This window comes from Camelus ferus, chromosome 31, assembly GCF_009834535.1.
Source record: "Camelus ferus isolate YT-003-E chromosome 31, BCGSAC_Cfer_1.0, whole genome shotgun sequence".
NCBI classification, from domain to species: Eukaryota; Metazoa; Chordata; class Mammalia; order Artiodactyla; family Camelidae; genus Camelus; species Camelus ferus.
In genome coordinates, this window is record NC_045726.1 from 19,766,473 (window position 1) to 19,794,242 (window position 27,770).

The window sequence follows — 27,770 nt, forward strand, 5'->3', positions numbered from 1 at the left end:
ATCATTTCTCTCCTTAATGTGAATATTCTTCTATCTTTTCCTCCTATGCCTCCACACTCTCCTTTTATCTCCTACCTTTGATTTGAGTTCCAGGAAGTTTCCAGGAAGGGCAGGGGATGGTTGGGACTGACTCTCTAAGAAGCTGTGTTGCTCCAGCCCCCTCCTCCCACCCACTTCTGCTCTGATGCACTGAGTCAGCCCAGCTTACTTCCCGTGTCCCTGAGAGAAGTGGGGTCTTGCTCTGCGTAAAGTTGGTTCCTACCATTGCATAAGCCGGGGAGAGTGCATTCTTGAAGGATGGGCCTCCAGATGGAGAGGAAGTGAGCAGGATGTGAGTCTTCTCTGGGCTGTGGGGGAAATGCTCATTAAACACCCTCATGATTCCTTTTTTGGAATTCAGTATGGAGATCCTATCATTGGGAAAAAAGCAGACCTCTTCTTCAAAATTTCACCCACTCCTTCCATCCTCCTAGAAAGATGAGTGCGCCCTGTTGGCCTGGGGTTAGATTTCAGCTGGAGCCTTCCTGACAGTGACCTAAGCTCTTGGCTCCAGTGTCACTCATAATCAGAGATCCCTCAGTCTTCAGGTGCCATCTGCCTCCCAGTAAACTGTGTTCCTACCAGGCCATGAAGCCCTTTCTTCCCCACGCCTCCATTCCCTTCTATCTCCTGCAGTACATTCTGAGGTGGATAAAATGAACACATGCATGATTTCCAAAAAGTTTGCACAATGGCTGTAACATATATATCAATCTAACATCTGGCAGCTCTGTCCCCTCTGCCGATAAAAGAGGAAACAGGGAGGAGAGGCCTGTGGCCAATCCCTACCAGTGTGATCATCACTTTGGGGACAGTGGAGACCCCTGATCTGCATGGAACCACCCTCTGTCTGTGCTCCATTGGCGATACCTCATGTGGAACTTGCAGGCTGGCTTAGCCAGGTGCCAACAGCAGCCTGCCTCCTAAATGGAAACTCCAGACAGGAAGTTGGAAAACCCAGCCATGATTTCTGCCCAGGATGAGGTTTTTCTCAGTGTCCCCAGCAAGTCTTTCCTGTGGAAACTGTTTGATTGTGGTGGCTTAGGTTTTCTCAGGTTTGGGGGTGCCCCTTATCTCCTGTGATTTAAGAAGGCTATGATGGTATCCTTGACCATCTTAGAACTTTCTGGAATGCTGCCTAGTTTGGGGGCTGCTTTCCTTTCTTGTTTGATATTCACAACCTCAGAGGTCATGGTAGGTAGGAACATGGAGGTACGTGACACACTCAAAGTCACAGAGGTTGTTACTGCTTAAAAAAATAATTCAGGTCCCCACATTCCTGGTCGAGTGCTTTTTAAAACTACGTCATGCTCCTGGGGGAAAAGCTGGGGTGATATGCAGGAGGCCTTGGGGATATGGAACAAGGGCCAGGTTTACCTGGAGGTGCTAAGTGCAGTGCGAATTGGGCGCCATGTGCAGTGAGGGAGTTACTCCTCGTCACTGACTCAGAGGCAGTGACCGCCTCCTGCAGGTGCTGGGAACTGCCAAATAATCACCGCCTCTGACCCCCAGAGGAGACTTCATATTGAAAGTTCACAGCTGCCTCCCCCTAACTTTTCCAGAGAAGACCGTGCTGGTCCAGGTGGGCAGGGCCCAGCAGCATCTCCAGAGGATGCTCATTCATGACTCAGAGGTGAGGCCAGGTTGTGTGTGGCTTGCTTCCCTGCCTTCATCCATTGTTCATGCCAGCCTCGGGTGAGACTCTCTGCAGAGACTCCTGTCCCTCCCCTTCAGCCTGGCAACGTTCCCCAGGGCACAGGCTGCTGTAGTGGGACCAGTACCAGCACCCCTGGCTGGCACTAGTGCTTGCCCTGGGCTAGGTGGTCCTCTGTCTTGCATCCTTGAGGTGAGGTCTCATCTGGTCTCCTTCCCTGATGGTCCATCTGACTGTTTATTAGCAGAAGAGAACTCAGGTCTTGAGGAAATGGAGCGAGGCCTGGGCTGTGCTCTCTGTCTTCTCTGGTCTGTTACAGAAGCCTGGCACTCAGTGACGGCTCAGGAAGTGGTAGCCCCCGTCATTGTGGTCATTATCAGCTTTATTCCTCACAACTACCCCAAAAGCCAGGAGGGGGTGCCCCATCTCACAATGAGCAGAGCAGGCAAGGAGGAAAAGGCTGCCTAGACATTCAGTGGTTTGCTCCACCAACCTCCAAAGCTGGGCCTCCTTCTGCTACACTGCTCTAATTCCCTTGGCTGGAATGTTCTCAATCCAAATATCTGAATATGTTCATTTTTAAAGGCATGTATATTGGATCTCCAGGTGGCTATGGAACAGACTCTTCCCCCAACCCTGGTGGAGAGGGTCTTGGCAAGAACAAGCGATGTATCAAAATTCTCACTTACAATGAGTCATGGCGTAGTGTAGGCAGGCCCGTCCAAGAGGTAACCCAGAATGCCAGGCTGGAATCAAAGCAGAATCCAGCTGAACATGTGGCTGAGACATTGGATGCCAAGGAGATTCAATTTGTTTTTGTCATAATAAATAGGAAGTGAGATGATAGCTCTTGAAGTGGATACATTGCTAGTTTTATTGCAAGAATTAAGTAGCACTGCACCAGTCTTATTTTGTAATGCTTTCCTTCCATTCTTGACTTGGTATCAGTCAACAAACAGTGAGACACTTTGTCAATGTTTGTCACATTTAATTAATATTGATTACTCTCATGATGGACACTGACTGCAAATAGCAAATTTTTTAAAGAAAATAAAGAACTATCAGGATTGAAAACAGATTTTTTTTTGAGAATTGTTGGAGAAATGTCAAGTCAGTTATTAAGTTGAAAATAAGTATTGATTTTATGGTTGGTTACAATGCTAGATGTGAAAAGAAATTGTGCCTTTAGCTTCTGGGAAGTACTTTTACTTAGCAAAGTAAAATTCTTGAAGGATTGTCTTTATTTCTAGATAGTACCATTTATCTTTTATAAAGATGATGCTTTTTGGCTGTTGGTAAATCATATTTCTACATACATCAGTGGACACATCCTTAATACGCACTGAATTATACTCCAGATTGAGCATATATTAAGGTTTTTTAAAATCTAAAAGAGAATTATGAACCAAGAGATGCAATCAGAATTTAAATGATTGTAACCTTTTGAAAATGCAGCTTGCATTTTCATGTTTTATTTTAATTACTATCACTCTGAAAATAAAGTTCATTTCAGAGAAGCAGTATTTTGTTATATAAACAAATGACACAACTCAAATTCTGAATGACTATGTAATGATGCTTGGTATTGAAACTGAAATAAAGCCAAAATCTTAGCCCCATTCAGAGTGAACTTCTGTGTTAAAAATGGAAAGTTCTGTTAATTTTTCATTCAGATTTCCTGAATATGAAAATGTTCTTATGGGATTTATGGATGACCTTTTTTAACCCAGAAAAAATTATTTTAGAGGACACTGTATTGGTTGAATAACAAAATGATATTCTTGAAATGGTTTTATTAAAATTATTAGTTTTCTGGTAAATTTGAAGCAGCAAATGGTCTTCATTGAGGTTGATAGACACAGCTTATACATGATATTCTTGCCCTTTTCGGGGGTAGGTAATTAAAATTTTTGATGTATTTTCAACCTTAGAGAAACATTACAAGCATAATAGAAGGCACTCCCATATTCATTGAGTCAAATTTACCAATGTTATAATTTGTTCCAGATTTTTAGTGCCTACCATCCCTCACTTCCCCCTTTGTGTTTATGTATGTATGTGTGCATACATGTGTCTGCGTGGAATTTGTTTTCATTTCTCTTGTGCAGACTTCTAGAAATTGCTGCATGATGTGGTGAGTTTGTTTAACCTTTTAAGAACCTGATGAACTCTTGAAAAGAACTATATAAATTTATCTTCCAACTACCAACGTATGGAGAGTTCCAGTTTCTCCATATCTTGCACAGTGCTGCTTACAGTCTTGTCTTTTTGACACAGTTATTCTACTACAGAATATGAAGTAGGATTTCATCGTGGATTTAATTTATGTTTCCCTAGACTAGTGATTTTGACCATCCTCTGTGAGGCTGTTGGCCATTAGTTTACTTTCCTTGGAGAAATGTCCATTCAAGTCCCCCTTTGGGTTGCTGTCTTATGTGTGATAAGAGATCATATGTTCAGAAGAAAAAACAAGTCCTTTATCACACGGATCTTGGTTTTTATGTCTGTTATTTTTTCTTTTTTAATCTAGTCTGACAATCTCTGTTATTTCCTTTCTCTTTTCTTTTCTTTATTTATTTTATTTTATTTTTTTTTTAGCCAGAGAAGGAATAATTATTTTTTTGTAGCAAGTACGGAAAATACGGTATCTTTCCCAAAGCAGTGTCCCCCTGAAGAGCAAAACTGGGGAAGGCTTAAGCTAAGGGTACATGCATATCCATGAAGGGGTTTGAGTAGATGCAAATTCAGCAAAGAATTGAGGCAGAGTTTAACAGAATCAAAGCTTTAGTTGATTGAAGTCATGAGGTCAGAAAAGGTCTGTATGTATCATCATTCCTTAGGTTCCAGCCAGCCTGGGACCTCAGAAATTAGTTCCCATCCTCCACCTTTTTTAAGAGAATATTTTCACTGCCCATAGAATATATGGTTAATATTTTATTCTCAGTTCCTGCAGAACTCAACACAGTCTCTCTCATTTGACTATGGTATTTAGTTCATTCATATGTGATGATGATATCATTGTTTTATATCTGCCATTTTGCTGTTTATTTTCTATTATTCTCATATGTAAAGAGATCCCTGTGTCCCTCCTTCTGTGTTACGTTAGCAATTGCTCAAGGGACGACAGTATGCATCTCACTATTCCTCATCACAGTCTATGTCTATGTAATACACATTTATTTCTGGAAAAAATCGCTTTGTTCCATTATATCTCCTTGTCTTCTCTTTGTGAAGTTATTGTCATGTTACATCTGTACATGTTACAACAATGCACAACACAGTAAAATAACTACTGCTCTACAGCCAAGACATGGAAACAGCCTAAATGTCCATCAATGGATGACTGGGTAAAGAAGAGGTGGTATATTTATACAATGGAATACTACTCAGCCATAAAAACCGACAACATAACGCCATTTGCAGCAACATGGATGCTCCTGGAGAATGTCATTCTAAGTGAAGTAAGCCAGAGGGAGAAAGAAAAATACCATATGAGATAGCTCATATGTGGAATCTAAAAACAAAAACAAAAATAGCATAAATACAAAACAGAATTAGACTCATAGACATAGAATACAAACTTGTGGTTGCCAAGGGGGCAGAGGGTGGGAAGGGATAGATGGGATTTAAGAATTGTAGAAAAGATAAGCAAGATTATACTGTATAGCACAGGAAAATATACACAAGATCTTGTGGTAGCTCACAGAGAAAAAAATGTGACAATGAATATATACATGTTCATGTATAACTGAAAAATTGTGCTGTATACTGGAATTTGACACAACATTGTAAAATGATTATAAGTCAATAAAAAATGTTAAAAAAAAATCTCCTACTCTATGTAATCTTAAAGTCCTCAGTTTTTATATGCAAATTGCCTTCTTTACCTCTTTTATTAAGGAATGTTTTCACTGGATATCGAATATATGTTTAACATTTTATTCTTTATTCACTTTGACTTTGTCATCTCACAGACCACTGACTGCTATTATTTTTGGTGAGAAGTCAGTTGTTAATGATTATTTTGATCTCCTTTCTGATATGTTCTTTTTCACTTGCAGCTTTCAAGACTTTTTTCTTAGCCTTGTCTTTAATAGTTTGGCTAAGATGTGTATAAGTGTGGGTCTCCTTGAGTATTTCCTACTTGGGATTTTTTGAGATGCTTGGGTCTGTAGATTAATGTTTTTAAATCAGATTTGAGAACATTTTTTGCAATTGTTCCTTCAAATATATATTTTTTGCCCTTTCTCATCTCCTTCTGGGGTTCTCTTTTTACATGTGTTGGTATAATTGGCATTGATCTGGTCTCTGAGTCTTTGTTGGTTTCCTCCCTCTTCAGATTGGTTACAATTCTGTTGATTTTTCTTCAAGTTCACTGATTTCTTTCTTCTTCTTTCAACGGATGTTTTCATTTCAGATACTGCATTCTTCAGCTCCAAGTTCCCATTTGGTTCTTTCATATACTTTGTATCTCTCTGTCGAGATTCCTTGTGGTTTGCATTATTTTCATCACAGCTGTCGATAATTCTTTAAACATGATTTCCATTACTTCTTTCAGTGTGTTCATAGTAGATGCTTTTAGGTCATGTCTAACTCCAGCATCTGGAGATAACTGGTTTTATTGAGCCCTTTTCTTTCTCAGTCATAGTACACTTTCTTCACTCTTTGTTTGTAGTCTTGTTGAATTTGAAAGAATGTAGCAATACTAATATTGAATTTTAATCCAGAGATTTGTTCTTTTTTTTTTTTAAAGTAACTTGCCACCAGTAAATCTGTGAAGTCTGTCTCTACTACAGCGTGCAACCACTGATGTCACTGCTCATTTTTTGAATGTTCAAACTTGCTTCCTAACAGTTGCTGCTGCAACTGTGTAGCTGAGCATTTAGCCAAAGATTGGGCAGAGGTTGGGCTCAAACCCTATCAGTCAGGCCGTCACTCTGTCGATGCATCTCTGTGGGCCAGCAAGTACATCTACAGTTCAGATCGTTTCCAAATGTGCAGTGGTGTTTGCTTTCTAGTGTGCTTCTGTCCATCTCCATGTGTATACATGCTGGCTTTGGCAGCCATGGAGATGTGGATGGCTTGAACCCGTTTCAGTTTCTTCTCTGCATACCTGTAAATCTGGAGAATATAGAGTGCTTAGCAAGCCCAGATACTGTCTTACCACCCAGAACTTCCAGAGAAATACTTAGCTGCCCTATTGTCTGCCCCAAACATGAGTGCAACCTCAGTGAACCCTGTGTGCCAACCCCTGAGCTCACCAGTTTACCTTCCCAAGCATCAAGTCAGATGAGCCCCTCCTGGTGGTGGCAGCAAGCTTTGTGCCCAGGGTCTGCTGTCCCCCTGGTTGAGCTGCTGTCCCCTCAGCCCTGGCAGGGGATAGACCCAAAGTCTCTCACTTCTATTGCCTGAACATCAGGGGCTTTCATGAATAAGCACTTTAGTTTGTTGCAGATCTTCAGTTAGAGTGCCGAAGTGATTTTTTTCTTTAAGTTTATCCAAATTTATAGCCACATTTTTTAAAAGTGGAGATGATTTCTCAACCTCCTCACCTCATCATGAAGAAAGTGAATTTAACCAACTTCCTTGGAATTACACTCCAACCAAATCAGTTTAATGAGAATGGACTTGGAGAGGACTTGTAAACTTTCCAAGCTAAGCATTCAAAGCTACCTGAATGCCAGAGTTTTACAAGGAGCTTCTGTCTATTAATTTGATGACTTTTGATATTTGATACATGTTTTATTTTTAGTAATATTTTGTTATTTGTTCATATTCATTTTAAAGTAAATACTGAGTTATTATAATCTGGCTGTTTATAAGCATGTTTCTTAATGTAAGCATGTAATATTTTAATAAAATGTGCTGGAATTTAGACTTGATCTATGGATTAAGAAAGTAATAGCTAGTCATGGACATAAATTTAGAGTTGATAGATTGAACTGAGGATGTTGTTTCTATGCAAATTCTCCTCAACCCACGTTCAGTCACATAAATCCCTATTCTTTTAGGTGAGAATGTGATCCCACTCACTCACCTCACCTCCCACTTTTAAAACAAATTTAACTTAATTCTATACCAGTGCTTCTATATGGGAATATAATGAGTGGCTAATAAGTTGTGAATTTAAGAATGCATTTCATTAAAAAAAAAAAAAGGGACTACAGAGCTGGCTGCCAAAAAGGGATGGTGAGAGGGAGAGGACATAGAACCCAGTTTGGAGAGCTTATATGAATCCCCTGCATTTCTGAGAGCAGGTGTGTCACTCACGCCCAGGGAACCCGGAATCTGAGAGAGCTGGTAAGTTACTTCATCTCAGGAAGGGAGACCTGCTGGTGTGTTGAGACTGTTTTGCACAATGAACATCTTTGTCAATGACTGAGTGCTTCTGCAGGACCAGATGTAGTGCAAACATGGAAGACAGAAAGTGAGCCTCTCTGGGGATGTAACATAGGCACCATCCACAGGGGCCACTTAGAGGTGTGAACAGACTTCAGAAGAGGCTAATCTGAAGTAGGTTTCTGGATTCCTTAAGAGCCAAGGAAAAAGAAAGGCCAACAGAACGGACTGTATTCACTTAGGTCAGGGGAGTTGCGGGTGAGAACAGCTGTGAGCATAGAAATGCCCCTGAGAGAGTCTGCTTTCCAATTATTGCCAGGAGTGGGCTGCTCAAGACCAGCTCCCAGGAGCATCAGTCACTTAGAAGCTCTCCCGTCCCCTGCAGCTTTGATCCTGGCAGGGCCAGAACCATAATTAGCCAGCTGAGGGAGGAAGGATGGGGTTAGGCAGGAAGGAGGAAGAGGGCCATCCTGCCTTCCACCCCTCCTGCAAGTGGCCAGCCAGCAGCAAGGCCTCGCTGAGTACCTCTGACTTGGCCTTTTCATACTTGCATGGGCTGGATGTTCTGTTTCAGTTCTTTGTGAGTTAAAGCAACCCCGCACTTTTTTTTTTTCCTTGAGAGTAACATTTTTCAACCTGGATTTGGAGAAGAACTACTGGATATTTAAAAGGGTACTGCGAGATGATTTTGCCTTCTAATTATAGCTCATCGGTCAAAAATATTAATTGCATATATGAACAGATTTTTGTTTGAACATATTTTTGAGTGATAGAATTCCATTTAGAAGATTTTTTCAAAATCTGAAATATTTGTGTAAATTCCACCATAATAATGTACCGGATATGTGTGTGAATAGCTTTATTTTAACAAAGCTTCTCTTGTCTTTGTATTTTTAATATGATTTTTGATTTTAATCTATTGTGGCTTAGAATCCTTTTCCCTTAAAATTCCTATGCAATTTAGTCCTATTATAATTCCATACTTGTTATCAATTTAATACTGTTAATAGCAACATTATTAATCCAGGGATTTAGTAGAATAATCTATATACATTATTGTTAACAGCGGGACAAGACAAAATTTTTCTGATGGCTGCTTTCAGTTGAGTACAGCCCTTCCTTCCCCTTTTATTCTGTTGATGACATTTCTATGATTACATTAAAATTCAGGAATTACCTTGTGGGATTTTCAGTCTTTGCTGTCCCTTTTATATTGGCCAACTCTAAGATTTCATGTCCTTGTTCCTTTTAGCTTCTCTCTATATTGTCTTATTACATACACTGATAACTTCTTAGTCTTCCTCTACAGCTCTTTGATATGTCCAATGGATTTTTCTTTCTCCAGAACATTGAATTTGTATGTTTGTAAGACGCTCCTCTCTAATTTATTGTTTCTATGGTAGCCTTCTCCTGCCCGCTGTTGAGTTTGAGGAAGAAATCTTGAACAATTGTATCTCTAAGGCCAAATGGAGTGCTTTATAGGACGTCAGCTAATAAATTCAGTGAATGAAAGAATCGTAGGTATTCAGTCAATTTATCCTAATTCCCCCACCAGGCAGAGCACTGGAGTAGATAGATCTGATTCTATTGAAAAGGTTAAATGATGCCATAGAGAGTAAGATGATTATGTGACTTTCTCATCTTTGAAAACATCCCAGTGACTATAACAATAAAGAAGATGAAATGTATTCTTTTTAAGAAAAATCTGGCTGCTTTCTTAGAAGATAATATGAAATGTAGGATTGTGTACCAGGCTAACAGTATCTTTCACAAAAAAGAATCAATTAAATGGATAACATGATAAATTTAAGAACTGCATCCTATGAAATTCAGGTATTCTAGATTGATTCCACACAAGATGTATTTTATCTTTGATCAACATATCGCCTCCATTCTCAGTCTTGAAGCATGTTAAAGACCAGCTATTTTTAAACTTGAGATGTCAGTAATGTCTGAATAATTCATCTAGAAATTCTGATCTAGGTGATTAAAGAGGCAGAGGTGGGAGAAGATGGACGAAGAAGTGGCAAAATGTAGAGGATTGGAGAAGGTGTTTGCTAAAGGATTTCCAGGAGGCAGAAAGGAGAGTTTCTGTTTTTATATTATTTGGAAATAATCATTATCGAAAAAGAAACCAAGATCAACCATAACAAGAAATGTGAAATGACTGGATGATGGTAAGAAATTAGTGAATCAAGCAAGCAAGTCCTGGTGCAGAACGTTCCTGTGTAGACGGAGCACAGGACCCGCCAGGCAGAGTCTCATGTTTGCAGTGTTAACTTGATCAAAAAGTCCATCATTTTTTATATTTTTAATTTGGATGAAAGATAATATTTTGTACTGTTACAGCACAAAGAAAGCTGATTTCAAAATTATCAAAACTTAATGTGAGCTTTTTTTCTGGTTTGGGGAGTTGACAGGTGGGCAAGTGTTTACCTGCACACACAGATCCTGTGTGATTTTTTTTTGTCTTTGTTAGGTTTTAAGATTCTTAAGTCCATGCTGCTTCTTAGTGTCATACAATATCCTCAAATCTTCTCATATAATATTAGAAGAAAATTGTTAGAGCAACTTAAGGAGTATGAAAAGAATGTCTCTGTTAGTTAGGTTTTGTAAAAAATACACCTTTTCGAAAATTGAACTGTTACCGTGTATCTCACTAACCTGAATCGCATATTTCATTTAATGACCAAAGCTGTTGGTAAGTGTTAGAACTGATTTTATTGGTAACATTTTATTTTGTAAATTGTATATAATGCCATGGTGATATTTTGAATTTTTGTTTAACTTTGGGGAAAATATATCTTTCAATGGATAATGCTGCTCTGTTTTTAAGAGGGTTGACATAAGTTATAACTGGGAAAATAATTATTTACCAGGATTTTCTAACTATCTTCTATTTTCTATGCACCTAGTACCACCAGCATAAACTCTCCCACAGAATGGGTCAGTTTGATGTCCTGTAAGGTAGTGAGAATATCAAAATCCCAGTGCATTAAATTATCACAGAATCGAAGAGCAAATGTCTTGAGCACGATGATGAAGTTGAACCACTGTTCCTCTTACCTCTCTCAGGTAAGAATGCAAAATGTCTGGTACCCATGGTTAATTTGTGAACTGATTTTATCCTTTGATAGCAAGGGTACAGCAGATTCTCTTGCTAAGAAAAAAAATGGCCTGGATGAAAGAGATAAATTGAACAGATTACAGGGGTGGCAGACTGGGTTGGGGTGGATCCAGGAGGAGACAGGAGCCAGGTCTACCTGTCAGTTCTCTCCCTGAGGCTCATGGAAACTAACTTGTAGTCTGGCACCCAGCAGACTTTATAGGCAGCTAAAGTTTTAACTTGTTTTGGACCCACTCATAATTCCACTTAGAGAACACTGTACTGACAGTTTTGAAGTGATTTAACTGCATATCAGTAATCATAGAAACCAAATTAAACATAAATATAAAACAGCATCTTATTTTGAATGTACACTTTTATATATAGGAAAGGGTGTAATGAGAAAAGTAATTCCCATGATAGGTCAGCCTCTGGGATAAAAATTCTTCAGATAAAATTTAATCTCCATTTTATATCAGTGTACACATGTGTACATATGTTCTTTACTGAAGGACTTTAGAGGACAACTTTGAAGTGGGGAGATGCCTGTGTTCTTGAATAGTGGACTCATTTTCTTAAAATGTGTGGTCTTCCCATATTTATTCAATATTACATAAAGCAAAAAAAAAATCATGGTGTTAAAAATTTTGAGTTATACATGCTGTTTTAAATTCTTGTGACGAAATTCAAATTTTTGTGTAGTAGACAAAGTTTGCCCTTCTAGACATCAAAATGTGCTGTAAATTTCCACAAATTATTCATTTACTAACAACTGAAAAGAACAGATAAATAAGTGGAACAGAAAATACACAGACACCCAAGTGTATGTAAAATTTTAGAACTTGTTACTGATGAAATTTCATATAAGGAAAAGCTAAGTTATTCATAAATGGTGGAGAAATAATCTCTTTAGAGAAAAGTAGCTAGATTTTTATCTCACTAGAATAAGTTTCAGTTGTATAGAATAAAATTTTAAACCTACAAAGTGAGAAAAATTTACAGAAGAAAACATAAATTTCTATTCATACATTTTTATGCTGGCAAAGACATCCCTAAGAAGGACTTCAGAAGCAAGAATTCTGGAATTTGATTTAACAACATAAAGAAATTTAAACCTATAGATGAGAAAATAAGATTAACAAAATAAAAGAAAATGTAGTTTTAAAATATTTACAATGTATTTGTAACAGAGATAAGAATTTTTCATTTTTACTGGCAAGTTTTTTAATCAATAAACAAAAAACCCCTCTAATTTGAAATTGGGCAAAGTACTTTTTTTTTCATACCTATAAATGCCCAATGGACATAGGGAGAAATATTTGGTATCTCTGGACAGAAAAAGAATTTAAAGGAGAAATGAAATACCATTTTCCCTTCACAAAATTTGGGAAGGTGCAGAACAGTGGTACTTACACGGCTGTGTGTGAAGATGAAAAGCAGTGGTGTTTATACTGCTGATTCAAGTTTAAGTTGCTTCTGAGTTTTCAAAGAGGTAATTTGCTGATTAGTACCACATTAAAAATGTACATTTCCTTTACACATGAATGTTCTTTATACTGATTAGAGATAAATAATTAGAGCTATATTAAAGGTATATAACATACAATTTGTTTTTCTCACGACTACTTAAAATAGCAATGTATATAAATACAAACTCACATAAAGGATTTTATAAATCAATTGCAGTGCATTCAGTATGGAGGAATATTTTACCATTGAAGGTGGCATAGATAATAGATGCATGTTGACCTGCAAAGATGTCCTTTTGAAGATCATTGAAACAAAGAAAAAATCAATTTTATTATATACAAAAATAAGAAGACTATGGTCTTAGCCAAAATTAAATACACAAATGTGATAAAAATTTATTTCCGGGCATTTGCATTATATGTGAAGATTTTCCTTTTAAAAAAATGTGTGATTTTTACAATGAACATGTATAAAAATTCTAGAAAATATTTACTTTTAATGAAATACTGGGAAAGGTCAAGAATAGGAGTTTTGCACAGTGATAAAAATAACTTGTCACTTTGTCATTTTCTTTAATTTGTTTGATGATTGGTAAGTTTGGAAAACTTTTAGCCTCTTCAGAAGTAAAGGAAGAAAAAAAAAAAAAAGAAAAAAAGAAAAAGAAAAAAAGAAGGGAATCTTTTTATTTCTGCTTATAGATTTTACTAGGTATATATTTAATTATATCCACATGTTTTGGATTATATGTAGCTTTATTATGTATCAAATGTAAATGACTATAGATTAATCATTTTACCTTACATTCTTATGGAAATAAAAATATAGTAAATGTAAATGATTATTACTATTGCAAAAGTTTATAAATTTTAGGTCTATCCTTATGAAAATAAAGTAAAAAATAGCAAACGTAAATTGTTTAATACTATTACAAAAGTATAACTCTACTTGGTAAAAGATTTCTTTAAAATGATTTAACCCTGCAATGTATTTATTCATTCTTTCAATCCATTTATTCATCATCTGTTACCTGAATACCATGTGGTAAATCTATTCTACACAGGACCCATCATCTCTCAGAATACCTTGAACTTTAAAAACTCCATATTGACCACTCTGAGCAAGAAGAGAATTTTAAAACTGAAGTCTTAAGACTTAATTTCAGTTTAAGCTTTTCCTCCCTTCTTCCAAACAAAAATATGTCTGAAAGTTGGAAATTGTAAAAGATAACCTTTGCCTACCCTTTTGAACATTTAAAATAAAATTAAATATTAATATTCATCATTGGACATTCTGCTTTCATACAATGTATAAATCTAAATATTGAATAAAAGGAGCCATCTTGATTCCGTTGAACCCTGAATTTTCTTGATTCAAGTCTCTTGAGAATTAGAGTAAGAATTACATTTTCAAAAATTCTTGTTTTGTTATTTTAGGTCTCTTTCCCTGCAATGCTTTTATGTTATGATTTTTCAAACTGAAATCTAGTTGATTTACAATATTACCTATAAAGATTTTAAGAATTAAAAGTTACTTAAATGCCACCCATGTGACAAGAACTATGATATAGATCACTATTGCACATACTGTAAGGCACCATGGATTGTATGATAGCCCATTATTTTATGCCCCAATAAGAAATTTTTTAAAAAATGCTGCCAACTCACACATACTGAGAACGAACTAGTGGTTAACAGTGGAAAGATGGAAAGGGGAGGGGACTGAGGTATAAAATATTAAAATATAAATAAGGTACCAGGATATATGGTACAACATGGGGAATATAGCTCATATTTTATAATAACTATAAATGGAATATAATTTTCAAAAATTGTGAATCACCGTATTGCACACCTGTGATCTCTCTAATAATGTTATTCATCAAGTATACTTCGACAGCAATAAAAATGCAACTGGAGACAAAAAGATATTACAATAATTTGACCAATGGGAAAAATGAGAAACAAACAAAAATCCTACCAAACATGGTTGTAAGATGTTATGAATTTTAAATTGCCTTCCCGTGTCAGAGATGTTAAAATGTGAGAAAATGAGTATATTAGAATGATTGAAGTATGGTGTTCTCTCCAATCCTTAAATCAGCAAAATAGGTATTCTATCATTTTACTTAATTGAAATATTATACTTGTTAAATAGTAGTAAGGGCCATAATTGTATTATCTAACAATAATTGGGCTGTTATTTTGCAAGAAACTGTTGTAAACAGTTTGCATAAATTTTCATTTAAGCATTACAGTGTTGTCCTGTGAGATAACTTTGACTCCACCCCTGTTTTGTTGATGAGGAAAGTGAGGCACTGAAATGCTAAGTGACAGCTAAGAAGTGACAGTTAAACTAAAAGTCAGAATCGAGTTGAGCTGAATGTCAAGGTCACGCTATTTGTATTCAAACAGGTTATTCTTCCGTTAACGTGAGCAATAAAAGCTCATAAATATTGTGCTTTCTCCGTAAGAAAACTAAGTATTTATTTGAAAGGGGTAGGAATAGCATGCTATTGAGTGTTTCCAATTACACGAGTAATGGTATGTTTGAAACAGTACACTCGAATTTCCTAAAAAGTACTCTCACATTTGTAGGGCTGCCCCCGATTTGGCCATTCATGAGTGGCGACTCTCCTGATAGAGAAGATATGCCAGCTGAGCCTCCATGACGGTGAGAACAGGGCAGCGCTGAAGGTGTGTGGCAGCCAGCCATCCATGCAAGGTGGATTCAATGTAACGACTTAGAATAGAAATGATTTGATCTGTTTTAAGTATAATAAACTGATGGGCCTTGCGGAATGTTGACTTGGAATTCCTAGCACTTACAGTCTGTTTCTTGGCATGATACTGACAGGCCATGCAGAGCAAAGAAGCAGAGTGTGCGATGATTCTGCTAAAATGTGGTGCCGACCCAAACCTCGTGGGCGTCCATGGCAAAGCCACTCTCCGCTACGCTGCCTTATCTGCAAATATTACATTTGCAGCAAAGCTGCTTTCCTACAATGCCAATATTGAAGCGAGAAACAGGGTATAGCTCCGCTAGATTTATTTACAAAATATTTGAAATACAGGTTCTTGTTTTAGCTACAGGTGCTTTATATCTAAAAGTACATATAATGAAAAATAACACATCAGGTCCTGTTACCATGGATACAACTCCAAAGCCAAGGCCAGGGGCTAGAGAAAGGTGGTACCCACAGAAAGGACAGAGCTCTGTCTCCCAGCCCCTCTTCTACCCTGGAAGGAATGCCTCCCCACTAGGAAGTGCCTGGGGGTGGGTGGTAGTTTCAGAGCCCACAGAAGATGAAGGCCTGAGGGTAGTGACCTCATGCTGATGGCCACCTGGCCGCCATGTACACCTTGAGGGCATCCAGGCTCAGCCAGGTGTAGCTCCTTAGTGGGGCAGTGGCTATATATGGGAAGCAGGTGACGGTAAAATGAATCCTCCTACTTTGGCTCTGGAACATCCATCACCTCCTGCTGCCTGCAGCCCCACCAGGAACTCCTTCCACTGACACAGTAGGTGCAATTATATGTATTGGAGGCTTGGCCATTCCCTGAGTGAAAATACTAGGAAAGAACTTAATTGTCTAAGATTTTACTTTAAATAATTATATTGCTAAAGCAGCATCAGAAGGTACAGCTTTCTTTTATACATTTATGGTAGATAATTGTGAAAACATTGCATTTGTTGCAGGCAAACTTTTTTTCAAATATTTTTTCCCCACTCAAGTTTTTCTGATTGGTGTAAAAACAGAAGAAAACAAAACTTGTGTTGGAAATAAGCTTTGTCTTAACACTCAAAGGAAACAAAAACACTTGACAATATAATCAAAATCTAGCTGATGTGGATAAGTTTCTGTTTTATAAAAAAAATTATGAATTGTATAAAAATGATTTCTCTGTCATTGCCCAAGTCTTAAGAGGGAAAAGGGAAACAGACTGTGGAGAGTGCAGTTGAAATACGCAGGCCAGTTTGGAAACTGGGAGTTGGGAATTAACAAGAAGAGTTTTTTGGGTTTGATTTTGTTTTCTTTTTGTTTCCGTATTTAGGCAAGCTGCTCTTCAGTTGTCGGGGGTAATCATTCTCATTTTGGAGAAAGAGAGTGAATTGTAAACTTTCTGAGAGATCAGTTTTATGAGGACTCTGAGGGAATCACACTGGGCATGAACAGGTGGTGATTAAGTGGGAAATAAGAAAGCAGAAGCAATAATTAACTGACATACTGTCCTATTGCGGCAGAAGCAGCCACTTAGATAAATGTCTACACTTGGCTCTCAAATCTAGGATGTCTTGATGGGAAGTGAGGAATGCACACATAATGAAATCAAGTTGCATTGTGAATTTACTAGTCCCTGTTCTATCACTGTTTACCCAGGACAAGGAAATGCAGTTTTGTTAACTGACTTTTAATTCTTACACTTTTCTTTGTGCAAATCCTCCGATGAGAGGAGAAACCAGCTACGTTGCTTAGAGACGAAACTTAAGTGCTCTGTTACGTCCTTCACTAGTTCTCAGCTGAAATTGTGCTGGTGAACCACAATCATCTGGGAGAATTTACAACAAATTTACAAGCCTGGGCCCTACCTTGAAGATTTTGATTGAATAAACCTAGTAAGGCCTGGATATGGATATTTAGAAAGATTTCCTTGAGATTTTGATACAACCCTTAGTTGAGAACTATTGAATGGATACGTGTAATGAGTGTAAATCCACAGGTCTCAAAAATAAGACATCTTTAGAATAGTGGGAGTCTGATACAAGCTACTTCCTTCCAAGCTCTCCTTTCCAACCATATAAACCTGATTTTATCCAGGCCTTCTTCTGTGATTGACAAGTTAAAAGGAATATTATTGGCAATACCTGTTAGCTTGAAGAATAACTCTGTTTTCTTTCCAACCACTGATCATTGAGTGGCACTCAGTCTTAGAGATGTGCTTACGGTGAGTGATTTAACAAGCAGAGCCCTTTAAGGGTTTTGCAACTTTTGTTACCATCCACGTCATTACATCAACAGGTTTTCCCTGATTCCAGTAATAGTAATTCATTAGCTTTCTTTTTGTTAAAGCTGTGTGATGGAATCTTGCAATATATCTGTTAGAGTCACTGAGCAGTGGTGTAATCAAAATGGCATCTTTTTTATTGCAATATAGTTGATTTACAGTGTTGTGTTAGTTTCTGGTTTACAGCAAAGTGATTCAGATATATATATATATATATATATATATATATATATATATAAATTTTTCGTAGTTTTCCACTTTGATTTATTACAGGATATTGAACACTGATCTGTACCCTATACAGTAGGACCTTGTTGTTTATCTATTATATATATAGTAGTTTGTATTTTCTAACCCCAAACTAATTTACCCCTCGTCCAACCCCTTTCCCCTTGGTAACCATCAGTTTGTTTTCTGTATCTGTGAGTAGGTTTCTGTGTTGTAAATAAGTTCGTTGATAGCATACTTTAGATTCCACACGTTAAGTGATATCCCGTGGGATCTGTCTTTCTCTTTTGAACTTACCTCACTCAGTACAATAATCTCTAGGTCCATCCGTGTTGCTGCAAAAGGCATTAATTCACTCATCTTATGGCTGAGTAGTATTTCAATATATATGAAGGTACCATGGAAGATGGCAGTTTTAAACATCAAAACCCACGAAGTTACTAACAGATTGGAATTGTTTTAATAATTTACTTTCAGCTGTCTTATAAACTAATTATCCATTTGACTAACAATAAGGGAGATTGAGATACAGATTGTAGTTTTAGTAGGCATTGGAAAAATTCTCAAAGTGGGTATTTTTGAGTCTTAGTAGCAGTTTTTATGACATGTTGGAGCCCAGTTTTTTTTCCTTTAGATATATGATACTAAAGAAAGGAAAGGTTTTACATCCAAATATTTGCTTTATACCCAACCTTGGAAGCACAACAAATATAAAAACACAAGTGGGCTGCAGGCTAAGCTCGGCTAAGCAACATGTTCATGTTGCTTCCACAGATTGAGTCAACATTTAAAATTTAGGAGACTCATGCAGAAATCTGCATTTTGGACTTCTTCAAATAATCAAATTTGGTCCCCCTGGAGTGCAGGCTACTGTGTGGTCTGCCCTACGGAAGTTACCCCTTCTCAGTGGGGCACGTGTTCTCCAGTTTGCTGTCCTCACCTGGGACCTTCACTTACATGTGTCACCTACTTTGCCTCTGGAAGCATTTGAGTTTACAATTCCTGTTTTATAGTATATTTTAATAAATATCTCCAGATTTTAAAGACAGTCTATATTAATATATAATCTATTTCACTTCATGGAATAATCTCTTAAGAATGGGATTGAGATTTTAAAATTAGAATTTATAAGTTACTTAAAAATATTTTTTCTTTACATGTACATGTAAATAATCATATTCCCATTGGAACGTCTGTAAACCTGATGAGGCTGGGCGTGGCTGTAGTTGGATAGATTATGCAGATTGCAGACAGTATGACATCATTCTCCCCAGCATGTTTCCTTAAAAATGCAATTGATTCAGTAGCTACATGGTTCTCTGTGGAGTCGTGTTGAGAGTGTTCAGAGGAGTATTGGAGCAATAAATTAACTACAGAAGGCCTGGTAGACACTGTGATGGAAACAAAATTCTTGGAACCTGTAAATGTTTGAATTGAGTTTTAAAGAATGACTTCACAGTTAACCTTTTGAAGAGGTCAAGGAGGATTATTTTAAAGAGTGGGAACACAAAGGGCTGAGGAGGAAGGGGATAACTTTTATATACTTGATATGATATGTTTAAGTTCAGATACTGCTACAAGTTTTTACATTCAGTTTTCAAATATGTAATTTTAGAATTTATTAACAGTTTTTGCTGTTTCACAATGTGGCCTGACACTTTTACTTCCTGTAAATGAAAACAAAGAGCAAATGGTAGAATCTTTAGTAAAGACAGACATATATACATGCAGTTGATAAACTGGAAAGTTACAATCATTTATATTCTCTTTAAAAAAACAAAACCTTAGTGTTCCTCTAGAGTAGCAACAGTCAGAAAGGTTAAATTAATAGGAGGATTAATTTAGACTGAACACATCATCAGTTAGGTAGAAAAGCAATTATTCTGACCGGGTGTCACAAAGAACAATGTGTAGCAGAATTCATCTTGCTTTAGAATAGTGACTGATGTCATTTGCAACTAGAGGTTTTTGATCATATGATTTTCTATTGGTTCAAGGACTTCATTTTAGTTTATTAGTATGAACTTTGTATTAGTGTGAACTTCAACCTTTCTGCTCTGAATTTAGCTTTGTGTAGTATTTAGTCTTAAAATTGAGCAGTGATCTATGTATGTATTGGAAATAGGATTAGAATAAACCATTTTATAAAACATGATTAGTTGATTTTTTAAACACTGTTTATTGATTTATAATCATTTTACAATATTGTGTCAAATTCCAGTGTAGAGCACAATTTGATCAGTTGACTAGTCACGTCTCATTTTTTCTTCTCTTCCTTCATACACACTTTTGAAAAATTTAATTGTTTACCCCTATTCTAATTTTTCCTTGCAGAAAACACTTGTTTAGTGTCTGTTCTTTCAGTCCATCTCACTCTGCCTCTGTTGTGAGCATATTTGCTTATGGCTTTCTGTTTAGTACCTGTGTGGCTATCATTCAGGAGTCATTTCCCCTCAAATTTACTCATGTTTGTATTTCTGTTACTTCAAAGGAGCTGAATTGAAACAGTTCAGTTTTTGTTCTAGATCATTTTAGTCAAGGAAATAATCTAATGGATACTATAGTATTTGTATAATAATCAATGAGGTGTAAGGAAAGTAATATTTTGTGACTCCTGATGTGGTCTCTCCTAATCTTCACCGCAGGAGAAGATGTATGCTGGTAAAAGTCAGAACCAGGATTGAAATCCACAACGGAATAACTCCAAAACCTGTGCTCATTGTATTAGATCATAGGGTAATGGGGAATATTCTATTTTATTCAACTTCATACTTGTTATTCTTAAAGCTGTTACTTACTTCTCTAGACTGTCCTGAAGCCAAAGCAAATGTATGCCGCTCAGCAGGTCAGGAAAACCAGTAAGTTACTGGAGGATGACTTTCTTGTGCTGACTTGAGATGACTGATATTTACATCTACCCTAGTAAGAAGGAAAACAGGTCATTATGAGTTTAGGAATTAGAACCTTCTTTGAGGACAATAATTCTGACAGTGAAAATGAAGATGTGTTTGGAACTTTTCCAAAACTTTCTGTCCAAGTCTCAGGCTTTTCGCATCCTTCCTACCCATCACCCAGCACACAGCTTAGTATGTGGCAGAACGCATGTGTAGTATGCACAAGATCGCGGTTTAATCTCCAGTATCTACATTGAAAACAAAAAAAGCTTGTATAAAAAATTTGATATATGTAGTTTCAAATATGATATCTATTCCAATTTAAGAGTTTTTTCTTTTGCCACCTTTCTTCATAAATATCGCAAACATGACCAAGATTCTCATCCAGAAAATACTTCAATCCTCTGAAATTCCTTTGTGCCACTTTATGTTATTGAATTATCCATGAATGGAGATAAGATTTATATGCGTTTTTGAAATTTGCCGTGGTAAATGTTCTCATTAATGTATCTATGACTACGTTTTATAAATGCAACATCACCATTGTAGTTAGGAAAAGGGGAAGATACAGAATTCCTTTCTCATATGGAGTTACTGTTTTCTATCATAATTATTATAATTATTATCTTAAAATATAAGCATCAAGTAATGCTAAAAGATAAATGGAGGGGTGCTCTGACATTAATTTCTCACTTTTGTATTTCCCTATCCAAATGTTTTCTTCTAGTTTGTAATTAAGACCATCATTCTGTGCTACATGTCATATTACTCTGTAGGGCACTTCTGTTAATTTTCCGGACTTACCTAATGAAACAAGTGTCTCTAAGTTCTTTTACTCAAATTATTTTCCATTATACATTTTTACAAGCTATTGTATAGCGATAGTTTCCAGTGGAAGTTTCTTTCTTTTCTTTTCTTTCTTTCTTTCTTTCTTCTTTCTTTCTTTCTTTCCTTTCTTTTCTGGAGGGAGGGAGGGGGGGGAAGGGCGGGACTGGGGGGGGAGGAGGGAGGAGGGAGGAGGGGGGAGAGGTGGACTTTCTTTTTTCCTCTTCTTTCTTTCTTTCTTTCTTCTTTCTTTCTTTCTTTCTTCTTTCTTTCTTTCTTTCTTTCTTTCTTCTTTCTTCTTTCTTTCTTTCTTCTTTCTTCTTTTTTCTTCTTTCTTCTTCTTTCTTCTTTCTTTCTTTCTTTCTTTCCTTCCTGTCCTTCCTTCCTTCCTTCCTTTCTTCCTTCCTTCCTTGCTTTCTTTTCTTTCTTTCTTCTTCTTCTTCTTTTTTTTTTTTTTTAGAAATCTTTACTTTAAATTAATAAAGTGATGTCTTCTACTTAATCTAGCAAATTTGACCTCTCTATTCCATTCCCAGTAACTGGGTTCTAGTTTACCATGTGACTCATTCTGTTTCACTCCTCATCATTTTGCTCAGGCTGCCCTTTCTTGAATCCCCTTCACATCCCCCTCTGCACTAGGTCTGTCTTTTAAGACACGTCCTGGTCTTCTGAGCATTCCCTGAACTATGCAGATGCAACAGTCTTGTCTCCTTAGTGCCCATATACTGTATCCATTTACTTGAGCTGTAGAGCCATTGAATGACACTTTTCTATGCTGATTTGTTTTTGTGTGTCTCTGCCTCTGACTGTAGAGCAGAATCTGTCTTTTATTTATAAGGCCAGTTTCTCCCAGGATAGTGCCTATGACTTGATAGATATAGTAAATATTTGTTTTCTTACTGTTTGAATGACCTAGTGTATGACTAGGATATTTTCTGAAGTTGGGTTGTTGTTTTATTTTTTTTCATTTTTATAGAAAGCAGCTTCTGAGCCAGAAATTGGGAAACAAAATTAGTTATAAAAAAAAATCTTGTGTGTATATGTGGGCATGAGACTGTGGAAAGTGCTCCACAGGAGCCAACAGATTATAACAAATTGACTTCTGTTGATGGAGCACACAAAAATAACACATTCTGTGTGTTAGTGGACATCTATGGAAATTGCTGGGTTTTTTTCTATGTTTAAATTCTACTATGGGATACTGGAAGGGCTTCTGAGCAGCAGGGCCAAGATTCTGTACTTCTAACAAGATTTAAGATGACACATTTTTGCTGGTCGTCAGACCACACTCAGAGTAGCAAGAGGGGAGGCTTGTGTTTAGAGAAATCTTAGAAGAAAAGCAACTGGAGATTTCAAGATACAACTGCATTGAGGAAAAGCATGATTTTGTTTTTTCTTTCTGAGCATGTTTATAGCCAGAGGGAGGCAAAGAGTTGAAGTAGAAATGACAGGTGTAAGATGCTGCCATGAAGCAGAGAGGAAAAAGGAGTGGTGGGGAACATCCATCAAAAGAATATAAAAGGGGAAGAATTAAGACCACAGATCTAGAGGTACCTTTGAAGAGGGAAGGATACAGTGACAGGAACGAGGGAGGAAAAAATGGGGCTAATTAGGTACTTTTGGAATTGATGAGCAACCTTGAGCGAACTCCTTTTTGATGATGTCAGTATATTTGCAGTGAAGCAAGATTAGATCATTTCCACTCCAGAGAATTCCAGAAGCAGGGGGTGGGGTTGAATTGCTGTAAACCACATCCACTCCTCATAACTATCAGGCATCAAAGATATATGTTGCATTGGAATTTGTTATTCAAATGAATTTATTTCAATATGGAAGCAATCACTTCTTTTAAGGATAGCTATTTTTTTGATAAGATATCTGTTTCACAAAAAGTGTTTTAAACATCAGCATGATATATACCAAACCAAAGTAATTTTAGGAACAGTAGAAATTAATAGCGATTGTTCCCTAAAAGCTAAAATTGTTGTTTTCAGTCAATACTAAGCTGATTTTGAAATATAAAAGACTTTTAATAGCTAATAATTCTGTGGCAATTAAATTTATTTATTTCCTTTTTTATAATCATATTTCAGTATTTAAAACTTTATATATATTATTTCTTAGGAGTGTCTTATATATTTTCTTGCATGAGTAGATCAAGAAACTTTAAGGTGACAGCTGAGACCACATCCACTCCACCAGCAAAGGCCCCTCACTGCTCCAGCTTTGCCAACCAGGCTCCACCAATACCAGTTCAACATGGATGATGGTGTTTCTGTGCTTGTGGTTGACAATGGCTCTGGCACATGCAAGGCTGGCTTTGCGGGTCACGATGTACCCCATGCCACCTTCCCATCCATCGTGGGGCACCCCCGGTACCAGAGTGTCATGGTGGGCATGGGCCAGAAGGACTCCTATGTGGGTGATGAGGCCCAGAGCAAGAGAGGCATCCTGACCCTCAAGTACCCCATGGAGCATGGCATCATCACCAACTGGGATGACATGGAGAAGATCTGGCACCACACCTTCTACAATGAGCTGCATGTGGCCCCCGAAGAGCACCCCATCCTGCTGACCGAGGCCCCCCTGAACCCCAAGGCCAATCGTGAGAAGATGACCCAGATCATGTTCGAGACCTTCAACACCCCAGCCATGTACTTGGCCATCGATGCCGTGTTGCCCCTGTACGCCTCTGGCCGCACCACTGGCATCGTGATGAGCTCTGGTGATGGGGCCACTCACATTGTGCCCACCTATGAAGGGTACGCCCTCACCCATGCAATACTGAGTCTGCACATGGCTGGCCGGGACCTCACGGACTTCCTCATGAAGATCCTCACGGAGCGTGGCTACAGGTTCACCACCACGGCCGAGCGGGAGATCGCGCGTGACATCAAGGAGAAGCTCTGCTACGTCGCCCTGGACTTGCAGCAGGGGATGGCCGCCGCCGCCTCCAGCTCCTCCCTGGAGAAGAGCTACGAGCTGCCTGACGGTCAGGTCATCACCATCGGCAGCGAGCGCTTCCGCTGCCCCGAGGCTCTCTTCCAGCCCGCCTTCCTGGGCCTGGAAGCCTGTGGCATCCACGAGATTACCTTCAACTCCATCATGAAGTGTGGCATCAACATCCGCAAGGACTTCTTCTCCAACATAGTGCTGTCTGGTGGGACCACCATGTACCCTGGCTTCACCGACAGGATGCAGAAGGAGATCAATGCCCTGGCTCCCAGCACGGTGAAGGTCAAGATCATCGCCCCCCCTGAGCGCCAGTACTCTGTGTGGATGGGCGGCTCCATCCTGGCCTCGCTGCCCACCTCCCAGCAGATGTGGATCAGCAAGGATGAGTACGATGAGTCTGGCCCCTCCATCGTCCACCACAAGTGCTTCTAGGCGGACTGAGTTACCTCCCACTGTTTTCTTGACAAAACTGTACTTGGGGCACAATATAAGATGAGATTGGCATGGCTTTATTTGGTTTTTCTTTTTCTTTTCTTTCTTTTTTCTTTTTCTTCGTGCTTGACTCAGGATTTAAAAATTGGAATGTTGAAGGTGATAGCAATCAGTTGGATTGAGCATCCCGAAAGTTTCACAAAGTGGCTGATGACTTTATATACTTAATTATATATATATAGTCTTTATGGCCTTTATCTCGTTATAAAACTTAAAATATTGTTAGGATCTATAATAATTTTTAGTTAAACCTCATCCTAGGAATTAACTTTAAAAGATTTCCTGAATAATACTTGCTTTTTCCATTTTTATAACTTCTGTACATAATAAAAAAGGTATATCAAGTATTGAATCATACACTAAATCAGTTGAAATTGTGAACAATATAGAAATAATGGCCACTGATTTAGATTCATGGAAGGTGTAATCACTTCCAGTGGTTCAAAATTTGCAGTTTCCTATTACCAGGCATTAATGCCAAGATGATAGATTTCTTCTGTCTTGTGATCTCTATGTAATTGACTTCAGAATTTACAATCAAGGAGAGAATGGGGGTCATAGAGTCAACCCAATGGCCGATTAAGAGAATCACCCCTTTCAGGATTGGACCTTTGTTGTTAGGGAACAAACAGTAACTTTCTACTTTACTTCACTTCAGGCTAGGAAATTGGTGAATATAATTAAAAATTATTTGATTCACTCTCATTAGTGGGTACTAGATATAACTGAATGGAAGTAGACAATACATAGTGATATATAACTCTATCATAGTATATAATTTGTAGTAAAATTTAGGAATGCGTTCCTCTTTCTGGTTGAGGTTAATTGATCTTGGCTCCTAGGAATTTAGAGTTTGCCCATTTTTCTGTTATTAATCCTTAAAAAAAAAACTTTACATGCACTGGGGGGCACTCACTCTTTAAGGAATTTGATGTGAAACATTTTTTTTAATGAGGAAGCCTTTGTAACATTAAAACTCACCTCCTCATTAATTCTTGGTAGATTTCAGATGTAGGAATTGTTTAGTTGAAATAAACAATGACAAAGATCTGTGAGTTCGTGTTTTTCTCCTACGTTAGGCTAAGGCAAGTTGCTTTTCAATTCTTAGTTTGTGAGTAGCTAATCTTAGGTTAAGAAGTTTGTTAACTTTAAATAATTTCCTAACTTTTCTTTTCCTGTACCTGATTACCTTTTTGTTTTACAAATATGTGCCCTGACAGAAAAGACATCTGAAAATCAAATCAAGAAAATTATCTTCCCATATTGCATCTTCAAAAACTGCCTCAAGAACCAGGAATGAATAAGGAACATGATAGAGAGGACATGTCTGTGTATTCAGGGTGGTGTTGGGTGGAAAATTATGAGGACATGTGGCTCAAACAAGGAAAATTAGAGTGGGGAAATAATATAAAACTCATCACAAATGAGTTAACATGGAAAATGGGGTAATACCTTCCAATCTAACACATAGTATACTTGATTGTGAAGGAAAAGATACATTGGGAGCCTCTGTCTCTGCAGTATTCCAGGCATCTCCTGAACACAAAGAGCCCAGTGTTAAAAAATTTTTTCCATCTTACTCCAACCCTAAGTCCCCAAAATACACTTGCCAGGTGTCTTCAAAACTTCATTTCAATGAAAATAAATTAGACTATGAACCTGAAACGGACACTGAACCTGCTTTTCACCAAAAATGAGAATTTTTATAATGATATAGAAAATAAAAAGTAAGGAACCCAGTAGCTGCATTTGAAGTGAAAGATGACCAAGAGTTTGATACGCAAACGATACAAAATAGGAACCAAAATACCAGTAACTGGAAATCAGCCATGGGACACACACACCTCAGTGTAGTGATCCAAAAAACATTTTGGGTTTGTGGCTTGCTCACTTCAGTGAGATGAAACACATGATTCAAAAAAAAAAAAAAAAAAGTCATGATATTTCTGCTGTTTGAAATACTTATAAGAAAACCAAACCAATACAAACAGGTTCCAGAAGCCGCTGCTTGCAGATAGCTGCGGTGCTGGTAATTCTAAAATCATGGATCCTGAATTAGAATATATGAGTTCTTCTCCATCGAATCGTAACAGAACATCCAAAGTATATCTAAATGAAGAACTACAGCACTCTGTGGAAAAGTTTAAGTGTGAGTTAGGCGGGTTACAAATAGAAAAAGAAAATTCAGCTTCAAAGAGAGGTGGAGGTTCGTTTGCTTCCACTTTGGTTTTTCTCATTATCAATGATCTGGTCCATTCTGGTCCATATCTGATCTGATTTTCCGTTTTTGAAAATAGCCTATGTATTTAGTGGGGTCATCTAAATACGTAATTGCATAGAAATAGATGGTTTCTGCCATCTAAATAATAAGAATTTGGGGAAATAGTTTCCTATTTTTTTTTTTTTTGTTTCTTAATCAAGCTAAGTCTCTCTGTCATTCTTTCATATGAACAGGGAAAGTAATTTAGCTGGCTACCATGTGGCTTTCTGAGCCAGAATAAACACAAATGAAATTGCTTAAGAAATGTAATAAACTCATTTTTTCCCCAAATCTATGGCTTATATAACCCAATATAAATTGGATTTCTATGGAATGAGGAAAAAGTGGTGACTGAGAGAAGGCATAGAAACAGATATTCTCACTAAACTAATCTGTTTGTTGTGCTTTAGTGAGTTCAGGCGTATCTGCTTTACTAAACAATTGGCGCTTAGAATTCCATCACGGCTGAGATGTTTGAGATGTTTCTAAAAATAATTACATGTGC

At 37.5% G+C, this 27,770-nt stretch overlaps 1 protein-coding gene across 2 annotated transcripts; it reads left to right on the forward strand.

Annotated features, from left to right (window-relative positions):
* Positions 1-240: 240 nt before the first annotated feature.
* On the forward strand, positions 241-27,710 carry LOC116660822 (actin, cytoplasmic 2-like). 2 transcript variants are annotated; one of them, XM_032471124.1, is made up of 3 exons: positions 241-245; positions 8,544-8,549; positions 23,928-27,710. In XM_032471124.1, the coding sequence occupies exon 3, from the start codon at positions 23,947-23,949 to the stop codon at positions 24,943-24,945; it is 999 nt and encodes a 332-aa protein (XP_032327015.1). In that variant the 5' UTR covers positions 241-245; positions 8,544-8,549; positions 23,928-23,946; the 3' UTR covers positions 24,946-27,710. The 2 variants fall into 2 exon arrangements, with proteins under 2 accessions (XP_032327015.1, XP_032327014.1); XM_032471123.1 differs by lacking the exons at positions 241-245; positions 8,544-8,549 and adding an exon at positions 15,286-15,301 and having other exon boundaries at positions 23,683-27,710.
* Positions 27,711-27,770: the final 60 nt, after the last annotated feature.